General features: G+C 37.2%; 1 protein-coding gene across 1 annotated transcript; it reads left to right on the top strand.

The window, feature by feature from the left end:
- The first annotated feature begins 6,480 nt into the window (after positions 1 to 6,480).
- On the top strand, positions 6,481 to 7,143 carry LOC125480647 (pathogenesis-related protein 1-like). The gene has a single exon (XM_048591649.1). The coding sequence runs from the start codon at positions 6,481 to 6,483 to the stop codon at positions 6,985 to 6,987; it is 507 nt and encodes a 168-aa protein (XP_048447606.1). The 3' UTR covers positions 6,988 to 7,143.
- Positions 7,144 to 13,152: the final 6,009 nt, after the last annotated feature.

Raw genomic sequence — 13,152 nt, 5'->3', positions numbered from 1 at the left:
CACGTTGATTATCAAAACTTCCACTCCTGAAAACGGGACTTGAAGATGTTGTCGATGCACTTCATCAGATTTGGGTTACTTTTGTCAATGTCCCAATTAGGCTGTCATGCGAAAATTAATAAATTAAAATATTGCTATTATATTAAATTTAACAAACATAATTATTATTTAACTAATAACTTAACACATGTAGCTAACTCATTGATCAAGTGGATCTTCATCTCCTCAGGGATAGCTCTCCAAGTCTCCCAATCCACACCACATTTGTCGCACACTAATACTCCAACATTGGAAGAAAACCTGGTGCCCATATCTGACTTCACAACCCCTATTAATTCATCAGAAGTGATTCGGTAGCGGCTCCCACCAAAAGTGTCGGACCCATACCACAACTCTTTTCTTCTTGTCTATCAACAAAGTATATAGTCATAATACTCAAGCTAAATATAAACTTTATACAAAATGCAAAATTTACAACGCAAACCTTTTCCAGAACATTCTCCATCGATTGTCTTTGACGAACGTGCACCACAGTCGACCATCGTGCCAAGAATCAAAGATCAAATTGATTATAATATGCAAAATAGTAAAGTGTTTCCGAAACGAATCGTGAAGAATAAGGAGAGCGTTTGTCGCACAAGGTTTCCGCGGAAAAGACTTCTTCATTCCTTTGATTCACATGCCATGAATGCTCTGACCCAAAAACTGAAGGGACTTTGTGCGACTAAGCCTTTGTCGCGCAAGGTTTCCGTGGGAAAAAATTCATCGCGCATTTATTTCGTCGTCCATATAGTATTGCGTGACAAAGGTATGCATCGCGCAAAGTGGCACCACTCTTGCACGACGAAGTTATTATTTCGTTGCGCAAAACACACTTGCACGACGAATTTTTCTTTGTCGCCCAAACATCTGTCACGCAAATGGTTTTTCCTACTAGTGGTAGTAGAAAACTGGCTGTGCTCACCAGTTTCATGAAGCAAATCGATTCTTTTTCATCTTCTTCTAGTGTAGTTAACCCATATATATATGCTTGCTTTAGTTCGAAGCCCTGCTGATTTTAATGAAACCCATGAGATGATAAGAGTGCTTGGATCTCCTGCACTAGAACCGTTAATAGGTTAATAGTTGTAACCCATATCATTCATTATTAATTCTCAACAAATAAAATCTTTACGGCAGCATGATACATATTCCCAAATGAAGTTGATTATGTTTATGTTCGTGGCCTCCCCCACCCAAATTCAAGACCAGAACGTCAATGAGTGTTGGGCTAGATTGAGATGGTTGAGAGCGACAGAGATTAGAGGAGTCTTCTTTTGGTGGCAACTCGTTCTGGAAGATGGCGGCTGGAAATGGAAGGGAAAGAAGATCCATGGGGTTTTTTTAATTTTTTTAATTTATGAAAGTTTTTTTTTTAAGTAATTAATTATATGGTTAAATACGTAATTAAGGAGTGATGTGAAAGCAAATTATAACCTCCAAGGATGTTAGTGTTATTTATCAAACATGAGAGGATTTTGTGAAAACAAGACAAACATCAGGGAGTGTTAGTGTAATTAACCCCTACAATTGCCAACGGTTATAGTTCAAGGTTCCAATTAAGTGGTAAGGTTATAACAATCAAACTGAATGACATTGTTATTTTTGTAACACGGTTGGTTTTTTACGTTGTGGACTCATATTATATTGTAAGGTCAAATGTTACGTGCGAACATGATTACATTTAAGGGTGCAAAGAATGCCAAAAATGTATGTCTGATTCATTTTAAAATGTTAACTTATTAATTATGTGAATTGTTATATTGGTTTAGGTTTAGTCACAACAGTTCAAACCAATTTAGGTCTCTCGAGTTCTCACCTCACTCTCATTCTCCCTTCCTTTCTGTCACTCGGCCTCAGATCTATCGAACACTCTCACTCGACTCTACCTGTCATCCACCCACCTCCTCCGAGTCTCGACTCCGACTAGCCATAGCATACCGTCTCTCTCGACCACACCATAAACCGGTTCACATGCTTAATATGTCACTCTGACTCCCTTTCTCGATCGAGCGACGCTCGAGCCTTAAAATCTAGGGGTTTTTTTTTAGGATTGTGGTTTTCTCCCACAAGTCTGTAAGTCCCTTTTGATTTTTCAATAATTTAAATTTGGTATTCAAAATCTAGGGTTTTATTTGAAATTTATCAATCTTTGGTTGATTTCTAGGGTTTGGGAGAATTGAGGTTTTTTATTATGTTATGTTTTGATTGCATGCAATTGTGATTTTGGTATGTGGTTGATTTTTGGTGTTGCTTTTCAGTATGGTGTTTATTTTTGGTATTGCAATTGTAAAAATTTTGAATTGGGGTGTTTATTAATATGTGGTTGATTGTTCGTGTTGTTTGCTACCTTGTTTCTAATTTTGAATTGGGGTTATGAATCTGAAGAGAACATAACTTTTTGTTTTTAGGTTTGTAATTTAATTTAAATTCATATGGAAGTTTGGTTTGTAACTTGACTTATTTCATTTTGATTGCTTGCATTTTTAATTTAACTAGTTTGCTAGTATAGACTATAAAAGTTGTATGAATTAAAATTGGAATTGGTATGAACTGGAATTGGAATTGGGCACGAACCAAACCAGCCCTAAGTACAATACAAAAATGTTGTTAGATTAATGGGTACCAATATTTCTTTTGGAGGGCACAATTGACTAACATCAGAGGTTCGCAATGGGTTGCTCCGCCTCCCTTCCAGGCATGTATATTTGGATCCTTATAGGAGTGTTATTTCTAGGGTTTTACTCTTTCGATTCGATCACATTGAAATTTTCATCTAGGACATCTTTATTTGGTCTACTCCCTTGCTCTCTAAGCTCATCGAGATTGAATTGATACGAAAGGAGGTTATTTGGTTGCTTAATTAGGATTTGGGTTTCGCTAACTGCCTTGGTTGTGAGTCCTTTCTCAGAATTTTGTTTATTTTTGTTGTGTTTTTGAATTTTATTGAATGGGGATTCGCTGGTTGCGTATAAGAGTTCTGGGTGGTTGGTCGGGCTAAATTTCGGGAACGGTGGAGGTTCTGATGTCAAAAATCTACGCATGAAGGTATTTGTTTGACCAATGCATGTGGTCTAATATCCTAGTGGACATGGTGTTGGGTTTCCACTCATGCATTCCGGATTCAAAACTTCCCAATTTATTATTGTAATAGTTTTAAACCCTCCCCTTAATAATATTAAAATAAAAAAAATGTAGGTGTTTGGCCAAAAAGAATAGAGATACAACATCCTATGATCGGTCCAACGAATCTTCTTTGATGAAAAGTTCTCAATTATATGCTTTTGATCCATTCTATATTCTCTTAGTACTCTTTGGCTTGTTGCTTCGATGGTGATATGGGTATTTTATCTTCACATCCAAAGCCATATATAGATACCAGCATTCCCCTTCATGTCCCTATTTAATGTCTTTTGTAGCAAGAAAAGACTAAATTCTAAACCCAAAGCCAAATATAGTACCAGCTTTCCCCTTGCCCAATGGTTATACTAAAGTGCTTTCTTTCTCCTTGAAAAAAAAAAAAGAGAAAGGAATATGCAACTTACAGTAGGTTTTGATTAGAGAAATAAATTTGGAATTTTAACAAAAGTCAGGATTTATAAATGGAGATAAACCAATTTTTTTGTTTGGATTAATAAATATAGATATTTAGAATTTCCGCCTGGAAAAGAAAAACTTGGAATTTGGGACATTCAATTCTCAAGTTTAAATTTCACGTAAATATGTGTTATTTCTATATTTCTATGAATGAGTGTTTAAAAAAAAAAATTTCCATATACAAATTCCATTGTCCTTTTAGTTAATCAAACAAGAAATTTCACAAAGTTTAAAAAATAAAATTTGGTCATTTCTAGTTCCGTCATTTTGTTAGTAATCTCAAATTTTCTCTACCAAACACAATGTTAATTTTTTTAATATTTATAAGATCAAGAAGTCATCTTATTCAGAATTTTTTTACATCAGACTTTAACATGGCGAGGCCATAATTATAGGAAATCAAAATTGAAAAGGATTCTTCTTTTGACACAAAATTACTGGATATGCGGTCAGTTAGCTCCACAAAAAGTTGTCCGTTGATACCGTGACCTTCATTACATCACTTTACCATAAGTTTCAACTCTATAACTGATAAATAAATGGGGAGGAAGGAAAATAACCATAAGTTTCAACTCTATAACTGGTATAAACGGGGAGGAAGGAAAATAAATCCAGGTCTGGTTGCACAAAAGTGGCCATGATATGATGTCCGAAATTTTCTCTACTTGTAAATCAAGCATGCAATTAGTTTGAAGAGTTTTTCTATTCACACATCATGATCATCCAAGTTCACCCCAATACTTTTCTAAAACCAATCTTACTTTTATTAATTAAAGAAAAAATTATGAAAATAAACAACACACACCACATGGCCACAGGCTCAGCACCCTCCCTGTCCACTCCCTCCCCTCTTCAACTTAAAATTGAATTGAATAACCCCTCCCTCTTCCCTTCCCCCATCCTTTGCAATTAAAAAAATGTGTTGCTGAGATTACTTGAATACAAAACTCAGACATTTTTCTTCTTTTCTCTTGTTGCGCTCTCTGTCTAACTAGTGGTTTGTTGATTATTCGATGGTTGATAATGGAAATACTGCCCTAATTTAGATGTATTAATGATAGAAAGGAGGCCGATAGTCGGGCTGGTGGAGGATATCGGTGTGGTTGCGCCGCCCCCGCCGGGGGGGTTACTGCGTTTAGTTTTTCATTTTTTTTGGAGTTTTCCACACTTAATGGGGTTAACTCAGATGTGTGTTGGGATGTGACTAGAAAAATTCTAGTTAGTACTACTACTATCCGAAATGTGTATGTCTGATACGAGTTCAAATTTTCTACACTTAAAATGATTATGATTAGACAAGTGTCACGAAATTAGAGAAGCCACATCCATTTTGGTTGTAGAAGATTTGAACTCGTCTAACACAAGGCACCTTCTCAAATTTATGACTTTGCCTACATTATTCCTTTTCCTTTTGTCCCAAACAAACGAGACATATAGACGATAACTAACTCTTGGTTTAGTCGTATTTCTCTTTCTCATGGTGAAAAAAATTCTGAAATTCAAATCTCTTGTTTCTCATTGATTAAAGAAAACAAGAGATAGAGACTCGATCAAAGACCAGATCAGCTTCACTGTAAGCCAAGAGACACAAATTGCCGGATCTGATAATGTAGTGCCAACAGTGATCATAACCAAATTTTCTATTTCTATAGTGACAAGCACCCTATGTTCTATAGTGAATTGGCTTTTGGCCATAAGATAGTGAGTAGTCACAAGAGAATTCACATGATCCACCTTATGCTATTATAAGCGTGATTAGCTAGCTGGGGATATCATTGATAATTCTTCAAACTTCTACGCATGCTTCCCCTTGACTCTGCGGCATAATGTTTCGGTGGAAGACTTACAGAAACACAAATTTGGGTCGGCCGTGAATATATTAAAACAATAAATAATAACTTGAATGCAAGGAGTGGATTGCCTAATTTGTGTTTTGGGTTTGATCGAACCTTACTTTCTTTAGAGTAATTTAGAGTAGAAATATCATTTGTTTTATTAAAAAAAAAAATAATAATTTGGCCATTCATAATGTTAGATTCAAATTTAAATAGAACAAACACCACGTAGTATTATAGAATAAAACTTAGTGAATAGATTTGATGTCCTAGCACGGTTAGACTACATGCACCTTTCTACTACTATCAAAACATAGCATATATATATGAATGAACAATGAATGTGCAATCAAGGACCAAATAACTGAGAATCAGACGACCAATATCACAATGTATATATGCTCTCGTCTACGCTTTTAAAAAAAAAAAAAAAATTAAAAAAAACCCTACTACTAACTTGTTAGTTATTAGCAATAAACGGTTCATTGTTTTTTGTTTTTTCCCTCCAAAACTAATCAACATCATTTGCATGAGATTTTTGGTTAATTGGATGAAATTTGGGGTCGTCTTCAATGGGTGCAAAAGTCCAGCAACCCCTTTACGTTAGCCATGTTATTGCTGTCCATTTGTACTGCACCTGGTTGAAATAGCCTACTTCTACTTATATTCTTCAATATTTAACCAAAAACCCCTAAATTATTCAGAATAAGTAATAATTTTGATCATATTAGATGCGATATCTATTAAAAAGTTTGGGATAAAGTGAGTGAAGTACAGAATTTATTTTATATTTCAACATATATTTTTCCTGAGATTTGAATTTAGAATATCTTTTAACGAAGTAAAAATTATTTTAATAATTTTATTTAGAATTCTTATTTTAGCCCTCTTAGTTAAACAATTCTTGTGACTGAAGTTTCTCTCTATAAATACCATAATCTCATGTCCCATTTGTGTTAAGATCAACCTCTGATATTCCCACCTGCATCTTACACGAAGATACAGAAAAATGGGGTACTTTAGTAACCTTTTACTATGCATATTCTCCACAGCATTAATCTTAGCTGCTCATACCTCCCTAGCCCGGAAAGTCGGTTATTATTCCCCTAACCCTCACCAAGACTTCGTCGATGAACACAACAGAGCTCGGGCAGCAGTTGGTGTCGGTCCGATCAAATGGAACGACACTGTAGCAGCCTATGCTCAGCAGTATGCCAATACAAGAGTGAGAGGGTGTGACATGGAGCACTCAGGAGGGCCTTATGGTGAGAACTTGGCTGAAGGCTATGGAGAAATGACCGGTGCTCAAGCTGTGAAGTTTTGGGTGACTGAGAAACCCAACTATAACTACGCCTCCAATAAGTGTGTTGGTGATGAATGCGGACATTATACTCAGGTGGTTTGGCGCAACTCGATTCATCTTGGATGTGCAAGGGCCAAGTGTGACAATAATTGGGTTTTTGTCATCTGCAGCTATGATCCTCCTGGTAACTATGAGGATAAACGTCCATACTAAGAGGAGAATTTAAGTGAAACCAGTTTATTGTTGCTGTGACGTCTCAAATTACTAATATATATATGTAAAACTCAATAACTCAACACGCAAGTGACGATCGATAAGCTCATTCTATAAAGTCACAACAATTGGAAACATTTGATAAAGCTGAAATTTATCACGCCGGGCCCGAGCTTCAAACTAATTTTAGATGTTGGTGGTTAGAATATTTGTATTAATTAATAATTGTTGGGAATCATGTGAATGCGGGCCTCACTTTTATAAAACATGTGATGAACAATATTGATTATTTGTCGCATTACTGTACAATATCGTCCACTTTCTAGCGGAGACGTTCCTTGTTTCAGCTTTTAATCCAATTTAGCTGCTTTTGTTATATATGATTAGGGATGGTATTGGTACGATTACCGTATCAAAATTCATGTACCAATTATCTTACCAAACTTTTGGTATGACAAAATCTATTACCATTATTGTGGTAAACTTTTTGATACCGAATTTCGGCATGCCAAATAGTTTGGTTGGCATCGTATGGTAATAGTAATTACCACTTTGTTTTGGGCCACTTTTTTGGGCCAAAATTTGTTTTTTTTTTCCAATCCAATTCAAGGCCCAAACCTGTTTCAGCCACTCTCTTTGGGAATTTTATAGAAATTCATTTAAGAAAAAAGAAATAAATAGATGGAAAAATTGCTAAAAGAACCCATCATCCCTTAAAAAAAAAAATAGTACAAAGATTCCTAAATTCCTTCTCCACATTCTTTAAAATTGCACAAAAATTAACTTGACAGATGAAGCCAGGGAGAAGGACAACCAAATTTGATGAAGAAGAAGATGAGATGGACGGCAGAGAGAGAGTCATCAGAACGGGACCAACGAAGATGAAGTCGATAGCAAGATGAGTGCAAAGATGAAGTCGCAACAGTAAGAAGGCTTAGTTTTTTTTAAATTGGAAAGTAGAGGTTAGAGGGTGAGAGGATGGTTTTGGATAAATGACTAGGAAAAAATATAAAGTGCATATATAATGATAACAATACCTAATTATATGAATAAATAAATGATATAATATTAATAGTAGTGGTATGGTATGGTATACCACTAGTAATGGTTTTGAATACCATTACCGTACCACTACCAATGGTACAAATTTTTTGGCACAACTTTGATATGGTATGGTTGGTAATTCGGTTGGTATGGTAATTTGGCAAAAAATTCCACCCCTGAAGGAAAAAAGTGTTTGTGTTATATAATACAATATGATAATGTATTTCTCCAAGAAAAAAAAAACCCAAGAAAAAAAAAAACAACATATGAAAATATAGAAATGCAATGAATGAAGAACTAAAAATAAACAGAATGTGCGTGTGCGTGTGTGTGTGTGTACACGAACGTTATGACAAACAAAGTGATCAACAAACATGTAACCAAAATGAACAACTCAAGTTTAATAAGGCTGAGGGATTCAACTCCCAATTATTTTTACATAATATAGAAAATAATACATACTTTTTCAATTGAGAACTTCTATTTTTATAAATAAATGGTTTAGTAACATTTATTATTCGCATTGTAAGAGAAGACTCGTGATCATTCCCCGTTTGACGGAATCGCAAGGTGGTGCCATGTATAAAGAGTAACTTTAAGGCGATGGTCTGGCTGATTTTTGCCCTGAAGCTAATTATCTTAAATATTCATTGGTTTGATAATACCCTCTTGGAAAATACTTGTTCTGGCTTTCTTTTTTTGTGTTTGTGGGCTTTAGGCTCTAACGGTAAATAAAATGTGAAAAAATTCAGTTGATGTAGCTACGGTAGAAATCAATCCAGATTCAGTCCTTTTTAGCGACAAGCTATCTCTTGTCTAGATTTCCTTAGAAAGCTTATCTTTTTCTATTTTAAAGCTCTACTATCTCCCTTAGTGGCGTAATATCAATTCTCTTTTGTAAACTTGTTTCCCATCCATCCCTTTTTAGCATATAAACCCCTGTTAACACAAAGAGAAGTAACTGCAAGAAGTCCAACCTTGACAGACAAGGTGAAATCTTGCCCGAAGCTCATTGTTTGTTTTCTAAATTTGTAGATTTATTACTTAATGCATTCTCCAGTATGTATTCAAGTCATATCCACCTGCTTTCCTACTTTAAGAGTCTTATTTGCATTTGGATCTGGTTAGTTTAATGGATATATCTTCATTAAAATCAATCTAGGGCCAAACAAATTACTTAAGGGGATCTGGACTCCCTCCATTCGAACATACAAGACTATGAACTAAAAGTCCTTGTTTACAAGGGAAGAAAACGAACTTAATGTGGACTTAACACATCTACTACAATCCTTTGATAACAAGAAGTCCAAGTAACTTGGGGCGCAAGTAATCGACTAAAAATACTCTTGTTCTATATCTGCTATACTAAGACAGCAGTGGCACACCTAGCACTTAGTTTTGATTGCGAGCCTCAAGGCCTATACCTAAGGCCCCACAAAGACACTTTTCAGAACTAACTTTGTCTTCTTATAACACATCAACAAGCAAGAGCCCAACTACACATCCAACGTGCCAATCCCTTGGGGAGCTGTGCTGAGGTCTAAGAATCCTTCTCTAGAGAAATCTTTGCCCGAAGATAGTTTTGGCACACCTTGTGGGATCATATTTAGTCTTGTATGCCAAGAAGGAGAAGGAAGGAGAAAACCTTCAGGTGGAAAACAGAATACAGGCCATCCCAGTGTTTACCAAGATCAAGCATGACAGATCATCCAGAAGATTTCCCCTCCCTACGAGGACCAGCTATTCTAGAAAGCCCGACTTCATCCGAGAAGTCAGGAGGAAAGGTAACCAATGAACATTTGCAAGCCACCATGGTACAAGTGCTGAAAAGTATGGAAAATATCACTTTGGAAACCAAAGGAGAAGTAAGCAGACTCTGCTCCTTAACAGGAAGTTTGCAAAGAAGATTACATCTGGAGTACTGTACTCCAAAAAATGGTTATGCCAAGGAAATGATAAGAGAGGTTAGTCCTGAGAAAGAACCAGTTATCCCCCTATTTCATGTGCTTGAGGAAAAGAGGATAAAGAAAAAAACAAGGAAGGATCTGGAGCCAATCAGCCAGTGTTGGAGGAGATCCTAGAAGCAGAGTTGCCCGGACCCTATTATTTTCACTAAATAGTAGAGGGCAAAGTGGGCAAGAAACAAGGAAGTATGGGATGCCCCAGTTAATCGGAGAATCTAGTGGAAAAGGCAAGCCTACCAAGGCAGACAAGCCACATCCTTATAGGCCCCCACCATTGGCCAATAAGGGAGGGGATGCCAAGTGGAAACAGCCTGACCCAAAGAAGGAAACCTTATCGGGGAATGATCGTAGCCCGAAATAGGGAACCCCACATACCCCATACAACAATAAAGCTAACCAGCAGCTCAGACATAAGTTAGCTGAATTAAGAAGGATGGTGGCCCAGAATGCTCAACCCCAAGCTCGCCTGCTATTCAGGATCACCTACCAGAAGCCATACGCGGAGTATATTGATGAGCAGAATCCTTTTCCACTTAACTTCAAGATGCCCGCGTTTCCCACTTTTAGTGGGGATAATGGTAGTGTATCTTCTAGAGATCACATCTTCAAGTTCTCCAACCATTGCGTGGCATTTGAAGACAATCTTAATTATAAGTTAAGATTGTTTGGGAACTCATTGGTTAGCTTAGCATCTCAATGGTATTCTTTGTTGCCCCCCAATTCTATTGCTAACTAGGGACAAATAGAGATGGCTTTCCATGAGTAGTTCTATAGGATGGAGCCCGAGATGTCTATTAATGACTTAGTGGAGATGAAGCAATATGAACATAAGTCTATAGAGGACTTCATGATGAGGTTTAAAAGGACAAGAATGAGGTGCCAATTCCTTATCAATCACGCCCAACTCATATCCATTGCTCAAAAGGCCTTGAGGCTGCTTTTGAGGAAGAAGTTTTATGATATACAGTTCAAGAAGTTGCAAGAATTAGTGATTGTTGCCACAAAGTATGAGAAACTATTGCTTGAAGAACAACAAGTGAAACACTCATCTAAGGTGCCTCTTTTCTACAAAAGTAAAGCGGCAATTCACCAAGTGGAGTTTGAAGGAGTTGAACCAGAACAAAATGATGGCCATGGAAGAGAAGGGATGGACATGTGTGCGGTAGAGATGACTACCCCCTTCAAACCGTTAATAGTGAAGGGGTTAGTCCAACCAGTCAAGGATCAAAATGTGATGATGAATGATGGTGGATTTATCCCTATGAAACCCCCTAAATACCAGAGTTATTCATTTGATCTAACCATGGCCTCAGAGATCTATGAAGAGTTGGTGTGGGCAAGAGTGATTGTGCCCGACAACACCAAAAAGATGCCTAAGCCAAAGAGCTAAGAGGAAAGAAGGAAAGAAGTATTGCAAGCTACACTATACCTTCAATCATTCCATAACCAACTGTGTCAAGTTTAGGGATTGGATACAAGACCTCATAGTGAAGGGAAAGTTGATGTTGGAAAAACCACAAGCCAATATGATGATTGACACAGATCCCTTCCCAGAAGCCCCAATAAACATGATCAACTTAATTTAGGCGGAAAAAGGGAAAGGAAAAGCTACTTGGGAAGTGAAAGTAGAAAGAAGGCAAGTCGATAGACCGATAGAAAGAACTATCAAGTTGCCCAAGAAACCTAAAGCAGTCATAGTTAAAGGGCTGGTGTTGTGTAGTAAGTGCTAGTGTGAATGTAAGTTAGAAGTGCCAACATTAGGAGCTATTATTGATCAAGAATTGATTAGAAGAAAGGAGAAAAAAGATCAAGAAGCCTGTAGAAGCATCATGCGGGCAGCTGAGAAAGAGACTTCCGGGAATGTTTTTCAACGGTTGGGAGGAGATTCTTAACCAAAGGGCTTGTCAAAGGTATTCAGAAATTATGAAGCCTCAGAAGAAGTGGAAGACGGAGAAGCCAAAATACCAAAATGGGTAGACATGAGGCCACCTTAGCCAATCTATGTTGGTGGAGATGTTAGAATAAAGGAGAAGATAGTGAATCCAGTCATGAAGAAAAGTCATGCCCGACTAGGAAGAAAATGGTGCTTGGTTGGAAAGGATGGGAGACCAGTCAAAGAAATGGGAGCCTCTATGATAAAAAAAAGTCCAGAAGCAGCACAAAACCCACATGAACTCATGAAAAGTCCTTGCTACATCAGAAACCTCTGAATGTGAAGTTTGAGAAAGTGCCTCATAGAGGAAAAAACCAACTTCATTGAAGAACCAAAAATGAGGTAGAAAAGGCTAATAGCAAAACAAAAGGGGAATGAGATCATGTGCCACAAAACCCTTATCCTGGGAAGTATAGAATCTTGAGGAGAGCTCAGGAAGACATGGTAGTGATGCCAACACCAAGATGGAGCATAGAGCTAATATGTTTTGGAACTATCTCGCCTGAGAGGGGGATACCCTCACCATTGTTGGGTGATACTCTCTACGAAGTTCCAGAACAAATGCCAAACTTTGGAATAACTTGGGAAGAAAAGTTGCCCGAGTTAATGATGCCAAAAAAAGCATAGGCTTGGTTAGAATTCATAGACTACATTGGGGGCAAAAAAGAGGATGTACCTGAACCTAGCAACTTCCACATAAACATGACATATGTTCTATTTGCCATGTTTTACGCCGAGCCTAATCAACCTGCCACTATGGAGGGTGATTACTTGGCAACAGAATCTATGATGGTACATGTTAGTGTTGAAGAAGCAGGAAAAGAAGAGTTGGGCAGAATAGGTTTGCCTGAGCTTACAAAAAAAGAGTCTGAGAGAGTATACTAAGACAAAATGGTTTTCAGTTGCCCGAGTTTGGCTATAGCTAACCATTTTAAGCCTATATATGTAACTACTTATTCGGAAGGAGTACCCTTCAAAAGGGTTTTGATTGATGGATGGGCTACAGTCAATGTGTTGCCATATGTGCAGATGAAAAAATATGTATAAGTGAGGAGGATCTCATCCCCACAGATCTAACAGTTTCCAGTTTCTCTGGAGCCATCGCTAGAACTCATGGGATACTGCCATTAGAGGTTGACTTAGACTCCAAGCAAATCATGCTAGCCTTCTTCGTTGTGGATAGTACTTCCATCTATGAAGCTTTACTAGGCCAAGATTGGATTC

The sequence above is a fragment of a genome, unplaced genomic scaffold, assembly GCF_019419815.1.
Source record: "Pyrus x bretschneideri cultivar Hongxiangsu unplaced genomic scaffold, Pyrus_bretschneideri_v1 Contig10, whole genome shotgun sequence".
Taxonomy (NCBI): domain Eukaryota; kingdom Viridiplantae; phylum Streptophyta; class Magnoliopsida; order Rosales; family Rosaceae; genus Pyrus; species Pyrus x bretschneideri.
This window is presented reverse-complemented; position numbering and strand designations above follow the sequence as displayed.

Coding starts and splice junctions, on each gene's coding strand:
- LOC125480647 (XM_048591649.1), top strand. CDS start 6,481: ATGGGGTACTTTAGTAACCTTTTACTATGCATATTCTCCACAGCATTA.